Source organism: Danio rerio, chromosome 22 (genome assembly GCF_049306965.1).
Source record: "Danio rerio strain Tuebingen ecotype United States chromosome 22, GRCz12tu, whole genome shotgun sequence".
Taxonomy (NCBI): Eukaryota; Metazoa; Chordata; class Actinopteri; order Cypriniformes; family Danionidae; genus Danio; species Danio rerio.
This window is the reverse complement of record NC_133197.1, coordinates 17,224,346-17,245,000: the sequence shown is the minus strand read 5'-3', so window position 1 is coordinate 17,245,000 and position 20,655 is coordinate 17,224,346. Positions and strand designations below refer to the sequence as shown.

Genomic DNA, 20,655 nt, shown 5'->3' with positions numbered 1-20,655 from the left:
ATGCCCACTGAAGCTAAGCAGGGTTGTGCCCAGTCAGTACCTGGATGAAAAGCTTGGTTGCTGCTGGAAGTGGTGTTAGTGAGACCTGCAGGAGGTGCTCAACCTGCGGTCTGTGTGGGTCCTAATGCTCCAGTATACTGAAGGCAATCACTGAGCAGTATGAGTCATTAAACCAAGATCCTGACTAACTGTGGTAATTAAAAAAAATCCCAGGATGTCCTTTGAAAAGAGGAGGGGTTTAACAAAATTTACCCACTAGCCTCTGTCCATCATGGGCCCCTAACCATCCCCATATCTCTCTTAATCTGCTGGTTTGTGGTGTGCGGTCGGCCATCACATCATTTAGTTGGAGACTGCACACTGGTGGGGAATGAGAATCCCCGCAATGTGTAAAGCGCTTTTAGTATCTAGAAAAGCTCTATATAAGTGTAAGGAATTATAATTATGTCAATTTTATAATCCAGACTAAAAACAACTAACTAAAACAAAAGCCAAATATTAATGAACACTATAATATATAATTAATGGTACAATTACACTTCCAAAGAGACTCATAAAATTTTGAGTATGTTTTTACCAAAACAAAGAAGAAAAGATAAAATTAGTTCCATTTCAACTTCATTTGACAGTTTTGCCAGATGAACAGGCAACATTATACTCCCTGATGATCTCAAAACAATGTTTCTGTTTGTCGTGTGTCCAGTGAAGCTGCAGAGACTATTCCAGAAGCCTCGTCCTCCTCCGTCCCGGCGAGTCCCAGGATCGTGGTGGAGTCTGACGGCGGCAGTCAGGCCTCAGGCTGTACAAGTAGAGCCTCGGTGGACGAGGAGGATGACGTGCCAATCACAGACATTTATTTTGTAAGCTGATCAATTTAACCAGACATATCTTCAAACATGCAAACATTTAATTTTTCATTTTAAAAGTAAGTTTCCTTGAGAGCTTGGACATGAAATAAATATAAATATATAGAATCACTCACACTTTGCAATAAGTTGCTTAATGCATTCACAAACATGAACTAATAATGAACAATACTTGTACAGCCTAAATGAATCACAGTTCAACATTTACTAATGCGTTATTAAAAACTGAATTTTTATTTGTCATCAGTACACTGTTAGCTAACATGAACTAACAGTGAACAACTCTATTTTCATTAACTAACATGAAGAAATACTGTAATCAATATATTGTTTATTGTTTGTTCGTGTTAGTAAGTGCACAACATAACTAATACAACCTAAGTTACCTACGTTTCTTCTAACATAGTAAATTTACTTAAAGTACAGTTAAATGTAAGCTTCAGAAATTGGAGCTTGAAACATTTATTGAAACAATTTTAACAATAAAGTGAACATGACTTTAAATTAAACATTTGTAACAATAAACATCATTAATAAAAAAATAATAAACACATTTGTAACAATAAATGCAACATTTGTAATAATAAACAAAAATTTGTTACAATAAACAGCATTTGTAATAAATAATAAACAACATTTTTAACAATAAACAATATTTATAATATATAATAAACACATTTGTAACAATAAACACTATTAATGAAAAATAATGAACACGTTTGTAACAATAAACACTATTAATGAAAAATAATGAACACGTTTGTAACAATAAACACTATTAATGAAAAATAATGAACACGTTTGTAACAATAAATGCAACATTTGTAATAATGAATAAAAAATTGTAATAATAAAACATTTGTAATAATAAACACATCATTAAAACAGTAAAGACCATTTATAATAATAATAATCACATTTGTAACAATAAAAATTTGTAACAATAAACACCATTTCTAATAAATAATAAATGCATTTATAACAATAAACACCATTTGTTACAATAAACAACATTAATAAAAAATAATAAACACATTTGTAACAATAAACACCATTTCTAATAAATAATAAACACATTTATAACAATAAACACCATTTGTTACAATAAACACATTTGTAACAGTAATCCAATTGTTTAATAAACAGCATTTGTAACAATAAAGACAACATTTGTATCTGAATGATCATTGAAATTAATTATAATGTGTCATTGTAAACTAATTTGAAACATTATACTGAACATATCTTTCAGTTCAACATTTAGAACATTAAACACAACATGCTTTTTCAACGTTAAATTGAACGTCATTTGAAACACTAAATAGAACATTTAAAACATTAAACGGAAAATGTTAAACATTAAATGAAAAAATTTGAAACGTTAAATGGAAAATGTGAAACGTTAAATGGAAAATTTGGAAGCTGAAAATGTTACATTTTTGACATGCACTTGAAAATTTTGGCCAATCACAATGCACATCAAAAACCTCACCAATCAGCTGAGCTTTGTACAACATTAAAGTTACTGAGTATATAAAAACAATCAATCACTTTTCATGTGCTTTTTTTACTTTGAATAACACCAACATGAATGACAAAACACACAGACGTGAGTGTGCATTCGCAGGGATATCTCCAATAATAGCCAAGAATATTGGAGGAATGTGGATCACTATAATTTTTTCAGACACATTGAGGTGTTTAACTCGGCCGTGTGCTGAAAAGAGGCCTATCGACTGTTGAATTATTCCTCATTAACACTCTGCACCAGCTGCTCTCCTCTTATTAATGGAGCTGTCAGTGTTTTCATTTCTCCACCGCTAACAGCCCTTCATCTCCTTCATTACTCTTCTGCCATCTTTCACTGTCTGTCTGTCCATCTCTTTTTTTTCTCTGCGTCATCTAAGTTCTGTGATGGCAGCGTCCATGTTTGTCCGCCCGCCACACACAGAAGAAGGCATATTGTAAGTTTTTTGTTATGTTTTGCGGAAACGACATTTAGAAGTAGTTTTAGAATTAAAGCTAGTTTCTGAAATTCCCTGTCTCTCTACAACTGAACACGTTGGTTTTTATTCATTTTTTTGGTGTTGTGCTTTTATAGGAATAGTTTAATGACAAATTAAGTTATTCTTCAGTAGAATATTAAAGATTTTTAGCTGACACTTTAGTCCTTTTCACAGTATAAATAATCAAATAAAATCATAAACAGGCAAAACAAAATGAAACTAGCTCTCCATTAAATTAGATTATGAAATTAAAAGAAAATAGCTACAAAATAAGCTTTTATAACATTTTTAGTATCCTTTCCTATTGTCAAGTGGTTCAAATACAGATTAGAAGATTTCAGAAAGAAAAATTTCATTCACTGATTAAAAAAGGTATTATATGAATGATTTTTGCTATGAAATTTCACAATAAAATTTGCAAAAAAAAACTGCATGTAACATGACCAGAGTCATACAATTTTGAACATAATAAAGCTGGTTAATGAATATTATTTATCAAATTCAATTCATATTTATTTCCAGAATGCTTTCTACAATGTACATTACAGCTAATATATACACTCTAGCCTTGCTATACAGTTGAAGTCAAAATTCTTAGCCCCCATGTTTATTTTTTTTTTTTCCAATTTCCGCTTAATGGAGAGCAGATTTTTTTTCCAACACATTTCTACACATAATAGTTTTAATAACTTATTTCTAATAACTGATTTATTTTATCTTTGTCATGGTGACAGTAAATACAATCTGGCTAGATATTTTTCAAGACACTTCTTAGTGATGTTTAAAGGCTTAATTAGGTTAATTAGGTTAACTATGCAGGTTAGGGGAATTAGGCAAGTTATTGTATAACGATGGCTTATAGCTTAATGATATAGCTTAAAGGGGCTAATAATTTTGACCTTAAAATGTTTTTTAAAAAATTAAAAACTGCTTTTATTCTAGGCAAAATAAAATAAATAAGACTTTCTCCAGAAGAAAAAATATTATCAGACATACTGTGAACATTTCCCTGCTTTGGTAAACATAATTTAAAAAATCAAAGGGCGGGCTATTCTGACTTCAACTGTACATTAAGGTTATAATAGTTTTGGATTTTTCATTAGTTTTAGGTTTTTTGTTTTTCGTTTTGATTTTTGTTTTCAAATTCAGTTAGGCAGATTTACTAGTTTTAACTAGTTTCTATGTTTTGAGATTGCTTAGTTTTTGTTTAGTTTTTATTAGTTTCAGTATTAGTTTTAGGTGCAAGATACAAAATCATCAGAATAGTGTATAATAACTCACCCAAACATTCATTTTTGAAACCTGTATTTAGAGGACACAGAAAACACTACCATCTACTCATCCTCAAACTCAAATACAACAGCCCACAAGATAGCAGGCTTAAGTACCGTTCAAGGTGCAAGGCTGCTTCTGGGGTTAGATGCACAGTAGTGATGGAAAGTTCAGATCTTTTCCGTGAACCGGATCTTTCGTGACAATCCTCTCATGTTAAGACTCAACATATCAAAAATATGTAGTCAGCAATCATAACTTCAGTCAGTTAAAACATCAGCATGATCTGAAAAGTTTCTTAAAAGTAAGAAACCCAACTAAAACATGATTCACTTATTTAAATGTCATTATGACCCTCTGTTATGAAATAAACATACGTTTTTTCGCCAGATCCTCTCATTTAAGCCCTCAGTTTACTTGCGCTGCAGCTGTTCAAGTTTAGTTCTGTCACTTGTCATGTATTGTTTGTGTTCGGTTCACTTAATCACACATGCACATTATTATGAGTTCCCCTGAATTCTCAAATCCAATCTCTTATGTACTGTTCTAATAACTGAATAACTCTGGAATTTGTTCATTTCGAGTCAGAGGACTCATGCATGTAAAAAAACTAAGTCTTTGTGGATAAGAGTGCTTATAGAGACGCAGATTGTTTCAAATGATTCATTTCATTTGGTGAAACTACTTCACTTAGAAGATCCAGTTAAAAAGAACGGTTCTTTTACGGTCACTAATATGGAAATAAAACCTATTATTGGACACAAATGTGTTAAATGAATACTTTTAAGTGTCTGCTCGTATTTAATGTCGTCACTGTGCTGCGTCATGTCCAGTCCTTGTTTTTGTTGCGGGAGTGATAGCAAAGACTGACTTGAAGAGGACCGGCTTGATCTGGCTAGGGATGGCTGACGTGAAACTGACGTTTCGATAGTGTCGAGATCCTGAAGCGCAAGTGTTTCGAAACACTGCAACGAAGCATGATCCGAAACACCCAGGTCACGTGACTAAAGGGTTTCGTAACACCTGGTCATGTGACTATAGCGATTCAAAGCATCGATCAGTTCAGAAACGTTTCGAGACGTGGTTAATCTGCGTTTGACTGACCGGGTCAGAAAACACACCTGTTACATGTGGCCTAGTGGACTGTCCGTGTGCATGTTGTTACTGTGCTTCAAATGATTTTTGGGTTCGAATCCCGACTCCAGAATCATGACTTTATGTATTTTATTCATGTTTCTGTTTTATGGTGTAGTCTAGGTAGGATACAGCTGCTGATACACCATCAATTTAGCATCATTTTTGTAACACTTTAAAACAATAATTCATATTTTTACAGTACTGTAATGGTTGGGTTTAGGGTTTTGGGTAGAAATTAATAAAATACAATGGGAAATTTAACTAATAATATAAATAATTCTTGTTAACTTCTGGCCACAACTGTATCTGATCTAGCAACAACCCTGTTTTATGACCAAAACAAGACATATTTATTCACAAAGTGTTTATTCGTATGTCAGACCAATGTTGAAACAAAACGATACAAGAACAAAACATTTCAAATTGACATTAAAGCATTTTAAAAAAACTGTACGAGCCTGAATTCGAACTCACTTTCCCCGCATGGTTGTCAGGAACCCTAACCACTCCACTCGGTCACTTAAACGGTCAATCCTACAAAGTGGGGTTTCATACCTCAGTTTGTTCAACTGTTCTTTGCTGAAGCTGTTCCAGGTCAATACAAAAAAAAAAATGACCATAGGTGTCACTGCAGGGTTTCGAAACCTTTTTAAGCTTTGACACATTTGCTTCGACTGTTTCAGTGTTTCATGAAGCCTCGCTTTACCCACCACTAGATCTGGCCAATGGCAGCAGAATTACAGACTCCAAGGTGTCGTACAGGTCAAACACCAGGCGTAAAACTGGCATCGCGAAGTAAATAGATTTACTTGTGAAAGGTTTATGTATAAACAAACATTTACAAAGACTAAAACAAATGATGATTTGCTATCATTTTATTTTCTTCACTTTTAAAGCTGAATACTGTTTTAAGTACAGAAGTCATTCATTTTGCTATGAAAATCCAGATTCACATTTGCAAAAAATAATTGCCATCAAGGCGACGCAGTGGCGCAGTGGGTAGCATGTTCGCCTCACAGCAAGAAGGTCGCTGGTTCGATCCTCGGCTCAGTTGGCGTTTCTGTGTGGAGTTTGCATGTTCTCCCTGGTTTCCTCCGGGTATTTCGGTTTCCCCCACAGTCCAAAGACATGCGGTACAGGTGAATTGGGTATGCTAAATTGTCCGTAGTGTATGAGTGTGTGTATGTGTGGATGTTTCCCAGAGATGGGTTGCAGCTGGAAGGGCATCCGCTGCGTAAAAATTTGCTGGATAAGTTGGCGGTTCATTCCGCTGTGGCGACCCCAGATTAATTAAGGGACTAAGCCGACAAGAAAATGAATGAATGAATTGCCATCAAAAATGAAACATACATTTAATACATATCATCACCTTAGAATGATAAGGTTCTGTCTGACATTTCTGACAAAATTGAGTTATTGACATATTCTTATGTCATGACAACTTATTTACATTATAGCATTTTTTTTATAAGTTGGTTATACGGAATGCAAAAGCTTTAAAGCTCAATATCTCAAAATCATTCAGTAAACAGATAGAACCTTATCATTCCAAGGTGACGATATATTAATTATTATTCGCAGTAAATGTTAACTAATGTCCATCTCTAGCCACTGTGTTTTTAAAGGTTTTGTTTACATGGCAGTGGTGCACATGCAAATTTCGCTTTTAAATGTTTGAATTTTTTTACACGCAATAAACTAATTGCACTCTATTCCGTATCCCAGGCCAGTAGATGGCGACTTCACTTCGTAAATAAACACCAATAATCTGTGCACAGATGTAGTCGTTCTAGTATGTGAAGGTGACTATAGACTGAAGGCTTTTACATTGGTTTTTTTATATAGTTAAAATAAAGATGTTTTAGTAGTTTAGCTTTCAAATAACGTGTACTTCAAAACCCATTTCCATTTTCCCGACACCTTGAAATGTTCAAATCGGTGACACTTATATTCCTCTCTGCCGCTCTTGTTTTCCTGTCTTTCCTCCTCTCTGGCTCCCTCTGCTGTACTGCTGGTATAACTGCAGCCTCCAGAAGACAAAAGCTGGGTTTATTCTCCTCTGCATTTCAGCTCAGGGCCTAAAACCCTGCCCGAGGATGAAGGGGAAAGTGAAACAGTAAGTGTGCATTGTGTCATTGATCGTCTTCAGTTCACAGTCCTTGATGTTGATGGTAGCAACCCTTTTTACCATGTCTCGACAGTAATCAGACCTCAGGAGAGAAGGGCAGCTAAAGGTTTGGACTCTTCAGATGAATCATGTCGGATGGACGCTGCTGTCAGATGTTTCCGCAACTGCTTCATCTTCATCGTCCTGTCATCTATTCCACAAACAGAACCAAGCGAGTGGTAATGCCATTGTATAGAGGTATTTAAAAGTAATAATGAAAGTTTTTGTTTGATTGTGTTAAAAGTTCTGTTCTTTTATTTTATTAAGTACTGTGAAATGTGTTCATCCAAGTAAGTTCTGGGACTCAAGCCTCTCCTCATTGGCATTTTTTTTATTTTTTTTATTTTGGAGGTAGGCTGAGAGTTTTGTTGACAAAATAAATGTATTTGTATTTATTTTAGTTTGGTTATTGGCATCATTACGAAATTGTTGAAAAAAATTGTAAATTCATTCGCACTGATGCAAATGGGCGGACGGTTCATATGAATAGGTTGCAGTTTTTGCTAATTTAATATGTTTTGGAGGGATTTTATGGAAGCTTGTTTGAAAAAAGTGTCTCTCAGAATTCTGACTATTTCTCGCAAATTCAGTTTTGCAGAAGCATTATATTTGGAATTGGGAATAAACAAGTTTGACTGTATTATTTGTCACTGTTTTGTAAAAAGTTTAGCATTTTTCATAAAAATGTACAAATTGGGGAAAACCCCTGTAAACTCACAGAGGAGAGAAATAGTTGCAATTCCTTTTGCAAATTTGAATCTCGCGATTTCAACTTACAAACATCCAATTTCATGTTCATGTTTCATCATGTTCAATTTCATTTTCAAGTTGTGAGAAAGTCAACTCTAAATTACAAGAAACAATTCTGACTGGTCTGGAGTTATCTCAGTTTATGGTAAACTATTTAAAATTGTGAAGGATGAACTCAGAGTTCATAGAAAAAGTAGATAGAAACAGAATTCTGATCAATGAACTGTAAAGATAAGTGAGAGACACTAAAAATAGATTTTTTTTTTGTTTGTTTTCCAAAAATTGGCTTTTTTTCCTCAGAATTGTAATTTTATATTTCCCATATTTAGCTTGTAAACATTTCAAGTCGATTTCTATTTTTTCCTTTTTAAAACTGCAACATGAAATGTAAATCTGCAATTATGAGTAGTCGCAATTCCGATTCAGTATCTTTTTTTTTTTATTTAAAAAAAAAATCAAATGCAATTGCGAGAAATGGTCACAATTCTTATTGGTATAAGTTTTGCAACTTTGTATCTCACAATTTTAGCTCAGAAATTTTGCTTTTACGAGTTTGTATCACAGGTCTGAGAAAACGATTAAAAGATGCAATATTGCACAATATGTGGAATATAAACCGTTTATAGAAAAAAAAAAATCTGATACAAACAGAATTGCCAAAAATAAAAAGTCTTGCAATTTTGGCTTTTTCAAATTTTCCTAAGAATTGGGAGCTGTGTGTCTGGACTGTATGAACAGAGTTAAACTCAGAATTCTGAAGAAAAAGGTGAAATACTAACTCAAATGAAAGGAAATAATTTGTTGAAATTGAGAGAATACAAAGTGGATTGTGAAATGTAAACCTATATATATATATAATCCTGTACAATTTGGTTTGTTTTTATTGGTTCATCAGAAAGAAAGAAAAAGAACCAGCAATAGTGTGTGCAGTGTTTGAGTTTGGTGAAAGTGCAACAAGTATATTGTGTGATTTTCACCAACAACCAAAGTCCATTTTTCCACGTTTTAATTTAGAAATTAGGATCCACAATGGATTGAAATAGTTTTAAAATATATATATGTTTACCCGTTTTGTTTTTATATACATTCCATTGTCCAAATAAGTTATTTATAACGCACCTAAATCCATTAATATCATCAGAACCTAATTACAGAGACATGTTAAATCGGAAGACGGGACCAAACTTGTGTTGGAGGCCAAATATCGCAATCATTTCACCACAGAAATATTGAAGGTCAGTTGTATATCAACATGTATAGGCTGTGCGTGTGTGTTTGTGGTTGCGAGTGTGAAAATGTGCGACACGGATTCTTATAACGTGCAGTGGCCAGTTGCTATTTGATATTGCTGTCGTATCTGAAGCGACTACTACAGCAATATATCTGTAAAGTGTAGCACACGCATATTTAAGTTGCCTTATATTCTTGCCAACCTACAGTTAGAAAAATACTCACCAACTCAGTCTCTCTTTCTCCCACCCTATGATAGTGTCTTAGAGAATTTGTATATAGATATTTAAATACATATAAATTATATTTTAAATGTTTTTCGAGGGTTTATTTCGCACGAGTGGCTTGCAGAAACCCACCCATTCTTCCAGCTGGTTTTTTTTTTTTTGTATCGTGTAAACTTCAGTTGGGATGGTAAAGTCTGTACCGTCTCAGACATACAATTGTATCAATCGCTTGCTCTTCCAAAAATTGAGCTGTTTTGTGTGTATGTGTGTGGTCAAAAGAAAAACAAGCTGTGTGCCCCCCTTCGATAGCAAAAGAGCATGGCAAAATGTGAGTATTTGCATTGATGTACAGCATAGACAGTTACCTCTATGAAGAAGACCACCACCAATGGACTGATGTGTGTACATTTTGTTCAGAACCTTCAAATAAACAACTTGATTCACTTGGCTTTTGTTTTTAAAGTGATGAGATATCCGGGTCTAGTGATCTGAAGAGAACCACACAACACAGAGTGCTTCTGTTCTCAACACAGATTTATTAGCAAACCTTTAACAAAGGCAATTTGTTGGAAAGCATCACAATAAAAAGTGGGCAAAAAAAAAAAATTTGGTCTCTAAAAAGTCATAAACCTAAAAATGTACCATTTGGCACAAATATGTAACTGACAAATAACCTGGAAAGCATAGTGTATGGGGTGGAGGGAATCGAATATGGAAGGCAAAGAATGTAGGATTACGCATTTCTGTCAATCCTGACGTCAATCTCTCTGCCGTTGAGCCGGTAGCCGTTCATGGTGCGACAGGCTCGCTCAGCGGTCTCAGGATTGTCAAAGCGCACCACACCACAGCCCTTAGACTTCCCGTTCTCCATCTTTATATCTGCATACTGAACCATGCCTGGACGGAAAAACACACAGAAAATACATTACAAATGTTGACAGAATAGAAGTCTGGGTTTAGTAGGACTGGAAAGACATCTCACCACAGGAATTAAAAGTGTCCTTCAACATCTTCCAGGTGAAGTCAAAGGGCAGCTGGAAAAACAAATGAATTCATTATTAAAGAGTGGACAGAAACATCGTTTCCTGACTGATGATGCAACAGGCTGTGTGGGCGGCCACAAAATAGTGACGGTTTTCACTTTCTAATCAAATCCTGCATAAAATGAACTTGTTTAATCTCACCAGTCAATTATCATCATGAGTTTGAAGAGTTCTGAAGATTTTCTTATTGACTTTAGGCAAGAAATTTAACTTAATACATCAACTTCATAGAAGCAGGATCAGTTTACAATTGATGCAAGAGGTATAAATTTGTTAAGTCTCAATTGTGAAATGCAGTTAACAGTTAATTAAATGAAAACAGAATACAACTTTGACTACAGTATTCAACATTTGACGTGTATCTAAAAAATAATGACCATCAAAGTTGTCCTACAACTAGTAAACACCACTCATTGTTTTAGGACGATTTTGAAAAACACGTTTATCCACTTCATATTAGTGTTGTCAAGATACTGGAAATCAGTACCAATAGATAACAAAATTCTAAACCGTCCATTTCCCGCTAAAATTCGACCGCACTCAGCGGATTGGCTATTGTGCTCACATGCTCGACAAAAATGACTGTGATTGGCTGTGAAAATCATCAGTTTACCAAACTCACCGCTGTTTACTGAGTGGAACCACAGATACAGGAACACTGAAGTGTTTTAAAGTCACATCAATCATCTGGTTTGTCTACAAGCTGATGAATCATGACTTTAAATTGCTCCAGCGTCCTTGTATCTGTGGTTCCACTCAGTAAACAGCGGTGAGTTTGGTGAACTGATGACCTTCACAGCCAATCACAACCGTTTCCTATGAGCTCAACAGCGCTCAAATGCTAGCGGGAAATGGCCGTTTTTAAACTTCAGTATTGATTGGTACCAAATTCCAGTATCATGACAAGCCTACTTTAAATGTTGACGACTGTCTGCTATTGCCCACCAGTTTCAGTTTTAAACTTGCTCATCATAGTGTGGTGTTATTTAATAAATATGCAAGTGCATGTACACAACAATATTAATCCCATTGTTCTTGGTTTAATCCTTCCCTACAGTATTACCCAATAATAAGAATACTGTCTGCTTACATTTCTGACAAAAATCTGGCAGCCCTTCCTGGCATTGGCTCCACCAGACCCTGGTCCTCCTCCTTGCCCAGACCCGCCGAATGGAGAACCAAAGTTACCACGGTCCATGTCTCCGGGCCTGTCAAACTGGCCACCGATGCCACCAGATCCCATTCGATCCATGCTGGAGCCCATGCGGTCCAGACCCGAAGAGAAACGGTCCATGCCACCAGAGCCCATGCGGTCAAAGTTTGAGCCCATTCGATCGAGACCTGTGTTCATCCGGTCCATGCCCATGGGAGAAGCAAAGTCCATTCCACCGCTCATACGATCCATGCTGGACGAGCCCAAGCGGTCAAAGCCACCAGGACCCATACGGTCCACGCTAGTGCTCATGCGGTCCAGGCCTGAACCCATACGATCCATGCTGGGGCCGAGACGGTCAAGCCCTGACCCCATTCTATCAAAGCTAGAACCCATGCGGTCCAGATCAGACATGCGGTCCATTCCTCCACCTCCTCCTCCCCCTCCCATGCGGTCCATTCCTCCACCTCCTCCTCCTCCTCCCATACGGTCTATTCCACCACTAAGCCGATCCATGCCAGAATTCATGCGATCCATACCCATGGAGTTTCCTGGGAATTGGAAGATTTTAAAAAATGGGTTTACATATTGCACATTTTCATGTACTTTACACAATTCTGTACAATGTTACTGACCCATTCCTCGATCAAAAGAGTCTCCAAAGTTGCTGCGGGACATTCCCATGTCATTACGACCACTGAAATCTCGATCAAAGCCACCACCCATTCCACGATCCATATCTGAAGTCAAAAGAAAATAAAGCTTTACTCTCACTTCAACTAGAACAATTAGACAAAGACAAAAAATAAACTGATTTCATACATGCATATAATAAAAATAAAACTCATACCATTCATTCGTCCCATTCCAGAAGGTCCGAAACGATCCATGTTGTTCATGCCGCCACCACCACCGCCGCCGCCTCCAAAATTGTCCATGCCTGAAGTCATAGATAAATTATGCACCAAATTAAAACTCACAAAAAAATCTTTAATGCAGTGGATAAGTAGTGTAAAAAAATTAAAAAAAAATTGTTGGGGATAAAAAGCCTCAATATAAAATGAAATACCATTATTAATTAAACAAATCACAATTCAGATCACACCAAATTTACATTGTCACGACTATTTGTCAAAATATGATTTTGGCATAATAAGTTAGATGTAGAGAGTCTTAAGTGAATTAGCAACGCCAGTGTTTTGGGATGCATTTCTCTTTTATTTGGTGTTTTATTGGACAAGCCATGTCTAAGATACTGCAAAACATCCCGACAAAGATGGGCAAGTTTTTTGTTTCAGTAATATCAGAGATTGACTGATAAGACTGCAGATGCTGTTTTGCACACAACCTTCAAACATGGCCATGTAACCTCCTTAAAAAATAATCTGAAACAATGCCTATTGTGACAAACACTTACTATGAATGCAACAGAAGTAGGAATAATAATAATAATAATAATAATTTAAAATCCTGCACCTCTTTAGAAGAAAATGTATAGATCAAGACAGCTTGGGCATTGCCTTTTCTATCAAACTAAAAACCTTCAAAATACAGCATGCAAATCAAATTCAGTAAACCCTACTGATATGCGATAAAAACATGCCCCGAGGGGAAGGAGGGAGGGAAAAAAGGGCTTGAGATGTCCCATTAAAACACATACCTCCCATTCTACCCATGCCACCATAGCCCATTCCATCCATTCCTATGGGGAAAATGAATTGATGAAGGGAGAGGGGGATGATGGTCAGTGCGGGAGAACATGCAGAAACAATGCATACAATTCAACAGGAGACATGCGTTTACCTCCTGGCCCCATATTGCCCATCCCGCCACGATTGAGCTGCGTAGCATCAATGGGTTGACCGCCGGGTCCCAGACCAAGACCAACACCGCTCAAACCACCTGGAGGAGATTGTGGAAACTGGTTTAGAGAAGAATTGCAATGAAAATTGCTAAATGTGAAGGCAGCAAATATAGTTAGCACTTACGAGGAAGTGCTGGAGCACGCTCTGGGGGTGCAAAGTCTCCTTTTGGAAGGGATTTCTCATCCTAAAAAGACAATGACCGATTTGAAGGGGGATTTGGAAGAGTTTAGCAAACATAAATCACTAAATCAGCTCGTTTACTTACCAGTTTGACATGCATGACCCGGTTGAAGAGGAGCTGACCATTAAACATGGCTAATACAAATTAAGGAACAATTTTCATCCATTGTGTACATTTATATAGCATAACTTCATTTAAACCAATAGCACAAACTATCATGAAGGATACAGACTGCCTGAACAGCCTCAATAGGCATGTCAAATGTGACCGTTCCCATGCCTCTGCTTTTCCCATCTTTATCCTCCAGGATATCAGCACGCACGACCATACCGGCCATCCCGAACACCTCTTTCAGTTTCTTCCATCCCACTTTGTAGTCCAACTGTGCAAAAAAAAAAAAAAAAAAAAAAAAAAAAGCCACATCAATACTCAGCGGGCACATTTTCAGAATCTTCATATGGTCCACAAAGGGTTAAAAATCTTACATTAGCCACAAAAATGGTGCTTCCAATTTTTCCAGCTTGGAGGCCGTGGATGACCTCGTTGGGAATGTTAGGGTTGTTCATGAGACTGGGAGGGATGTTGACCATTGAAGAAGAACCAGGTCCTGGGCCCATCCCCATTCCTCCGCCCATTCCTCCACCCATGCCTCCGCCCATTCCTCCACCCATGCCTCCGCCCATGCCACCACCCATGCCTCCTCCCATGCCACCACCCATGCCTCCTCCCATGCCACCGCCCATGCCTCCTCCCATGCCTGGGGGTCCACCGCCACCTCCGCCACCACCATGACCCCGGTTAGCTTCACGCTGAGAAATCACTCCATCTGGATCCTGAGAGCAGCACAAGAGAAGCATTTACTGACTGTGGTCACATGAGCTATGGTTTAATACATGAACTGTCAAATGTTACAATGTTTACATGTTTAAATGTTTACAAATGTAAAAATAGAGACAACCCTTTCTGCGTTTAATTTGTACACTGGTTTAAGAGCAAGTTTCTGAAAACATCACGACTATCGTAAAATCATACAAGTTATAAAAACTATCACACGAGTATATATATTCCTTAATGTCTTAAATAAATATTCATTTAAGCATATACTTTTTTTGGGGCCGTTTCCACTGAGTGGTACGGTATGCTTTTATGGCCGTTTCCACCAACAAAATACACCAAAAAGCTTAGAAGGCCGTCTAAAGCGCAAGCAGTTTCACTTTTGCTTTTATATTTGAAAAAACTTGAGCTGATAATAACGTGGGCATGATTATTGAAGTACTTCTGACTTCGTCCTTTCAGAAACTAACAAATGTGAGAAATACACATGAAAAAAACAAAGGAGAAACCCAAAAATCGAAGGAGTTACTGTTATGTTTAACTATTTTCTTCACCTTTTGGACTATTATGAACTCGGGATGACAGCATTACTTTCTAACAAGAGTTTACATGCGCTGGTGGAGATTAAAGATACAGATGAGAGGTTACTTTGGGCTATAGTTTACATGTTTTTGAATCCAAATAATGACTAAATGTATAATGATTTAATTCTTGCAATTGGTAACATATTGGAGAGTATAAGGGTCTTATACATGTTCATACATGCAGCATTTATTTATTTATTTAAAATAATTGCAGACGTTACAATACCACTGGTACCCTTTCAGCAATGAAAACGCAAGCCTGATAAAGGTGACCCATACTGTATCACTCAGTGGACACGGGCCATTAGTAAAGACACATGGTTATTACATTGATACACAAGTGCTAAAATATTAATTATCCTGATATTACAATCAAAGATTTATGCTTTTAAGTTTAGTTCTTAAGCTATGTTGAAATAAATCTAAAACTAAATAAGAAATAGACTGAAATCTCACTTGAAATCATTTTTTTTTCTTTATAGTTAAAATGCACTCACCTCCTTAACCTTGAGAGGACGGCCATTCATGACATGTTTGTTGACCTTTTCAACAGCCTTTTTCATGAGCTCTTCAGTTCTGAACTCAACCACCCTTAAAAACCAAGACAAATGTCAGTAAGAGTTGCACAAAAGCAGAAAAGTAATAAATGAGATATTATGAAAGATACTTACGCACAACCCTTTTTTTTTCAGTCAGCACATCGGTCAAGACGATCGTACAAACATACCAGGAACAAAAGAGACAATTAGACAAAAGCCACAAGTAACCATTGAAAATTGACTCAGGATCTCTTTAAACAATTCAGGAACAACAAATTGAGAAAAAAATATTCATAATACTTGTCAGTGGTGTTCACAAAATGGTTACATTTAGTACATATTTACAACAAAAAGGCTCACAGGAATTATTGACGATCAGACTACACAACCGGCCTTCAGTTCCAATTACACAAGCTCCATTTCTGTTGTTTACCCACTCAACAATTCATTGACGCCAATGTTATCCTTTAGTTACTGAACACCACCTGAAGTCCAAAATGAGACTCAAAGTGCAAAAAAAAGAAAAGCTACCTCTAAACACACAAAAACCAGAGTTACTATATAACTGGGATGGGAAACGATCCCTGCGGTTCCACTCAGAACTGCAGTCGGCGTCCATTTATGTTCAAATGCCACTCAAGACGACACATTTTTGAACTCTCAACCCAGTCCTGAACATCCCACATTAAAATCTAAGAGTATATGTATGAACTCAAGCGGACAAATGGATGTTCGTCTCTTGCACTTACCCTTGATTTGCCTTCTCCGTCCATTAAGTGTTCCACGTACGTTACCTCACCCACTACAAATCAGATTCCAGACGACACACACCAAAGGGGAGAGAAGCCGAGAGAACAATTGGGGTTTAGAGCAGACACAAACGGGGGGACGGTGAGAGTGAGCTCGGCCTGCAAGTCCAGAGCCTCCTCCCCCAGCACCTCAAGAGCACAAATTCTGGTACAGGTCTACAAGAAGCAAGCTGTAAATGGTCTTAAAGAAAACTTCTTAAGCTGTCCTTGCTGGGAACCTCAACATCCAAAACAGACCAAAAGGATTTAACCTCCCGAGCCATCAGAATTTGATTGGATTGCCAACTGCGGCCTTTGTTGGACGTCAACTAACCTTTTGTAGTAAGGTTAACATGACTTCAGCTCCCTCTGATACAATCGACACACAAGCAATGACGTTAAGTCAAAAAAATTATTAGATAAAAATAAAAAAAATAAATAAATCTACCTAGATTACAAAATAATAGTTTAAAATTACAGAAACTAAAACCTCATCCACCTGGAACAAACGTGGCTTCCCAACTAAACAATTATTAGCATCGAGACTCTAAATTTTAATCGATTAGCCAAACCAGCTCCAACAAGTCCCGATTGATAAACACTCAAGAATAGAATTAGATCTCCGATGAGACTGTGCAAACCCAAACAAGGTCTAGTCTGTTTGTAAGAAACTGCCTCGAAGAACCACCTTCTCCAGCAAGAACGTCTGTCCATGAAATAAAAACAAGGACCAGCTTAAGAAGCTGCTTTACTCTGTAGACCTGTACCCCCAGAAATCAATCACATCCATTTTTAATTATTTTTTTATAATAATGGGCACAATAATGAAGATCTGCTGCAACAACATTCACTCTGGCAAACCTAAAAAAAGAAAATGCAATTTAATTCTACAAGCAACAGTTTCCACATGAAATTCCCCATGCGTACAAATCATTAGGCATGGAGGGGGTGCTAACTCAAGGATTGGGAAAAATGTGACCACTCATGGGTTGTTACTGAAATACTAACCAACAGGTTATAGTAAATAAACTACACACTTTCTCCAAAGCCGTAGAGACCGATTACAGGAATCAGATTCATATGAATGGATTAATCTCAAGTTCTTAATGCATGTGCAAATGCACACAGAATTTTAAAGTTCCATCCACCCACATTAGCAAACTTAATTAGACGGTTTCAACAACAGCCTTTCCCCCTCAAGACACTATTAGAACAGCCTTTCTCCGAGACCACTTCCCCATGATGGGATGTTTGTCCTCTGACCTAAAGCAACTGTGTAAGGTGGCCACCTTCAAAACTAAAAGGGTCCTGAGAGATACAACCATGCAGCACAAAAGCGTACCTTTTTCCTTCATGAGATCTTTCAGCGTTTGCCATTTAACATCATAGGGAATGTTGCTGACAAACACGCTGTATCTCTTGTTGGGGTTCGAATAGGGTTCGAACCGTCCCCCACCACCACGCTTCGGGGGCCTTTCCTTTCTCGATTCATGGTTGGACTTGCCGTTCACTGCATTTCTGTATGGAAAGAACATGCAAATTAATGCTTTTTGCACCCAGAAAGAAACAAATTCTATCCTGAATGACACAAAACTACATTATGCAAGCAGGTTTGAGTTGATTGCAGATTTTTCTTTACTCATTTAAATAGTCTAAGTACTGTGTAAACACTTGATGTTGTTTCAATGAAGTGAACTATAGAATAAATATCTAATAAAGCCTTTTTTCAGTTTTCAACTTAAGCAATTTAATAAAAATGCATTATGTAAGAGAAGTAAAAATGTACAAAATAGATAGTTTGCAAATGAACAGCTGTATATGCTATGCTTTTGTTTTGTTTTTTTAAAAGCAATTGTTAATTGGGTATGGGACGATAACCGTTTTTAAGGTATAACGCCATTTGGAAAAGACAAGGTTTCAAATCCACCAAAATTTCCTACTATACCACTCCTAAGGTATGTGTAAGATTTTTTTCTTTAGTTTTGTTTAGGACAACAGTATCTGCAGCAGAAAAGATATCAAAAGAAGTTGTTTTAAATTATAAAGAAAGCTGTGTTTTTGAAACTAATGAAGACAGAAGTCAATGATTTATTTTCAATATTCAGCCTGACATGTTTACTGCTCCAATTTTTTTTGTTTCTCAAAAAAAAAAATTGTGTTTAAAAGAAGGGAAAAGTTTTAGTTTTTTTTACCCTGACATTTAAATATAATATACTTTAGAGCAGTGAGCACAACACCATCAAACCGTAATAGTTTTATCCAAGGTTATCAAACTGTCAGAATCTTACACCAGCCTATGCAGAATGTTAACAGACTGCAAAGTTGTTGGTCTTTGGTGGGGAAAATGGAAAAGATCTTTAACATGCAGCTGGATTTTGACCAAATTTCTTTGATTTTGGGTATACCTAAAGGACACATTCTTTTTTTCCCATCAAGAAATTGTATCATATTAACCTTAGCCACCAGAAAAAAAATTTATTTTACTTAATTGGATTTGTGATAAATCCCGTTAATTCCCCTGGAACATCTCACCCACGTTTTACACACACAAAAAAATATTCAAAGTTTGGATTCTAGATTTCGATTATTATTTTTTTAACAGTGCCTGTGCCCAATCAAGCTAAAAATACTGTAACTGTTCTTATCATCTAAAAAATGAGCTATGTTTTTAACCTTTCTTCTGATCTGTTTTATTTGGGGTATTCCTGATAATCTGAGCTTTTTTCTCGATTTTCATTGTTTTTTGTTGATATCAGGGCAGGGCCGATATACGATAGGACATCGAATTGCAATAAAATTTGTAAATGATAAACTCTGGACTTTTTTGTACTCTATATTGATGTAAGAGCCAATCACACAGCATAAATAAGCAACAATTGTAATGTAAAAATGTTGATATTAGAAATGTATCGATTTTTTTCGGCCACCGAAAATATGTTATGCCATTTAATGGACCCTTTCATTTTTGTGGCTTCAGTCATTGTTGAGGTACTCAATTCATTCTGGAAGCATTAACAACTTGCATCAAAATATATATCGTTATCGTTCAATATGGAAAAATGTATCGAGATCTTTTTTGGCAAATCGCCCAGCCCTAGTTGATTTTTATTTGCGTGCTTTTTGAAGTTACATTATGCATGTATTACTGAAAAATCAAATACACAATTACATTAAAAGCAGTTGTTTTCCCCAACAATTAAGACTAAAACCCTGAGAAAATGTTTTATATTTATATACAAAAGAGTCAACTCGTGTTTGTTACCCAATGTGAACTATTATGTTTCATCTGCAGGCTTTATTTCGCTTAGAAGACACATTTGTGTGTGGCGTTTCCCATGCTGGTTTCCTGCAGCGTGATTCCAACGCCTTTGTTTCGGCAGGATATGAATGAATCAACCAAGCGAGTTTGGAATTAGACATTAAACGTCGGTATATTTACTGCAACTTAAGTAAAAATAACTATAGGTACATCATACACTGCAACACTCCACACCTAACATTGACATAAACAATTAAAAGGCAAAACATGAAAACAACATGCAGTTGTCGCATTACCCTTGGCCTGTTTTCTCTGGCGAAGCCTCAGTCGACATTTTGCTCTCAGATGTCCGCGTTTTCTTCCTTCCAGATTAAACTGCTCGTGGATCCTCAGACGCGGTTTATAAACACGCGTTTATAGTTAAAAACAAAGGTAGGTGTTCAGTCGCTTTTCCGTCCCGTGAGGTGTCGCTAAACCCGCACAAAAAATTCAGTCGCAACTCTCGTCCTTCGCCTGCTGAAATGGCGGCGATGCTGAAAGAGCGACGCTGATATTGGAGGAGAAGGAGAGATGCATGATGGGAAACAGACTGACGCAGTTTAGTTTAAATCTCAATGGATAACGTTGTACCTACGAGCACTATTTTTCTCCACAGCGTTATTTTATTTGGAAAAAAATATATGTATTTTGTATAAACACAAGAGTATTTTTGGAGAGGTGGTTTGAAAAGGGTTTTGTTTTAGTTTGTGAACTG

General features: G+C 36.6%; 2 protein-coding genes across 9 annotated transcripts in view; one reads left to right on the top strand and one right to left on the bottom strand.

The window, feature by feature from the left end:
• pip5k1ca (phosphatidylinositol-4-phosphate 5-kinase, type I, gamma a) overlaps window positions 1-10,103 on the top strand; it is a 44,862-nt gene extending 34,759 nt beyond the window's left edge. The window contains exons 16-19 of one of the 4 annotated variants that reach the window (XM_009296337.5): window positions 704-860; window positions 2,774-2,830; window positions 7,308-7,397; window positions 7,483-10,103. In XM_009296337.5, coding sequence (XP_009294612.1) covers window positions 704-860; window positions 2,774-2,830; window positions 7,308-7,397; window positions 7,483-7,485 — 307 coding nt within the window. In that variant the 3' untranslated portion in view covers window positions 7,486-10,103. The remainder of the gene's footprint in view (window positions 1-703; window positions 861-2,773; window positions 2,831-7,307; window positions 7,398-7,482) is intronic. The other 3 variants (XM_073936816.1, XM_002666250.8, XM_073936817.1) reach the window with 3 other exon arrangements.
• Window positions 10,104-10,171: 68 nt separating this feature from the next.
• On the bottom strand, window positions 10,172-20,448 carry hnrnpm (heterogeneous nuclear ribonucleoprotein M). 5 transcript variants are annotated; one of them, NM_001256631.1, is made up of 17 exons: window positions 20,198-20,448; window positions 17,985-18,160; window positions 16,604-16,656; window positions 15,987-15,994; window positions 15,813-15,906; window positions 14,610-14,730; window positions 14,383-14,522; window positions 14,126-14,279; window positions 13,982-14,031; window positions 13,840-13,900; window positions 13,655-13,753; window positions 13,512-13,553; window positions 12,702-12,791; window positions 12,487-12,591; window positions 11,789-12,402; window positions 10,638-10,689; window positions 10,172-10,552 (listed from the first exon to the last, which is right to left on the bottom strand). In NM_001256631.1, exons 1-17 carry the CDS (start codon window positions 20,233-20,235, stop codon window positions 10,389-10,391), a joined length of 2,061 nt encoding a protein of 686 aa, NP_001243560.1. In that variant the 5' UTR covers window positions 20,236-20,448; the 3' UTR covers window positions 10,172-10,388. The 5 variants fall into 5 exon arrangements, with proteins under 5 accessions (NP_001243560.1, XP_073792615.1, XP_073792614.1 ...); XM_073936514.1 differs by having other exon boundaries at window positions 14,383-14,730; window positions 15,987-16,656; window positions 20,198-20,427; XM_073936513.1 differs by lacking the exon at window positions 15,987-15,994 and having other exon boundaries at window positions 14,383-14,730; window positions 16,600-16,656; window positions 20,198-20,427.
• Between the last annotated feature and the right edge of the window lie 207 nt (window positions 20,449-20,655).

What these genes read in the sequence shown, in the direction of transcription:
- hnrnpm (NM_001256631.1), bottom strand. Translation starts at nt 20,235, where the DNA reads ATGTCGACTGAGGCTTCGCCAGAGAAAACAGGCCAAGG. An exon ending in TGGCATGGGTAGAATGGGAG is followed by an intron (nt 12,792 to 13,511) that starts GTATGTGTTTTA and finishes CTATGACTTCAG; the next exon opens with GCATGGACAATTTTGGAGGC. An exon ending in GCCAGATTTTTGTCAGAAAT is followed by an intron (nt 10,690 to 11,788) that starts GTAAGCAGACAG and finishes TTGTTTTTCCAG; the next exon opens with CTGCCCTTTGACTTCACCTG.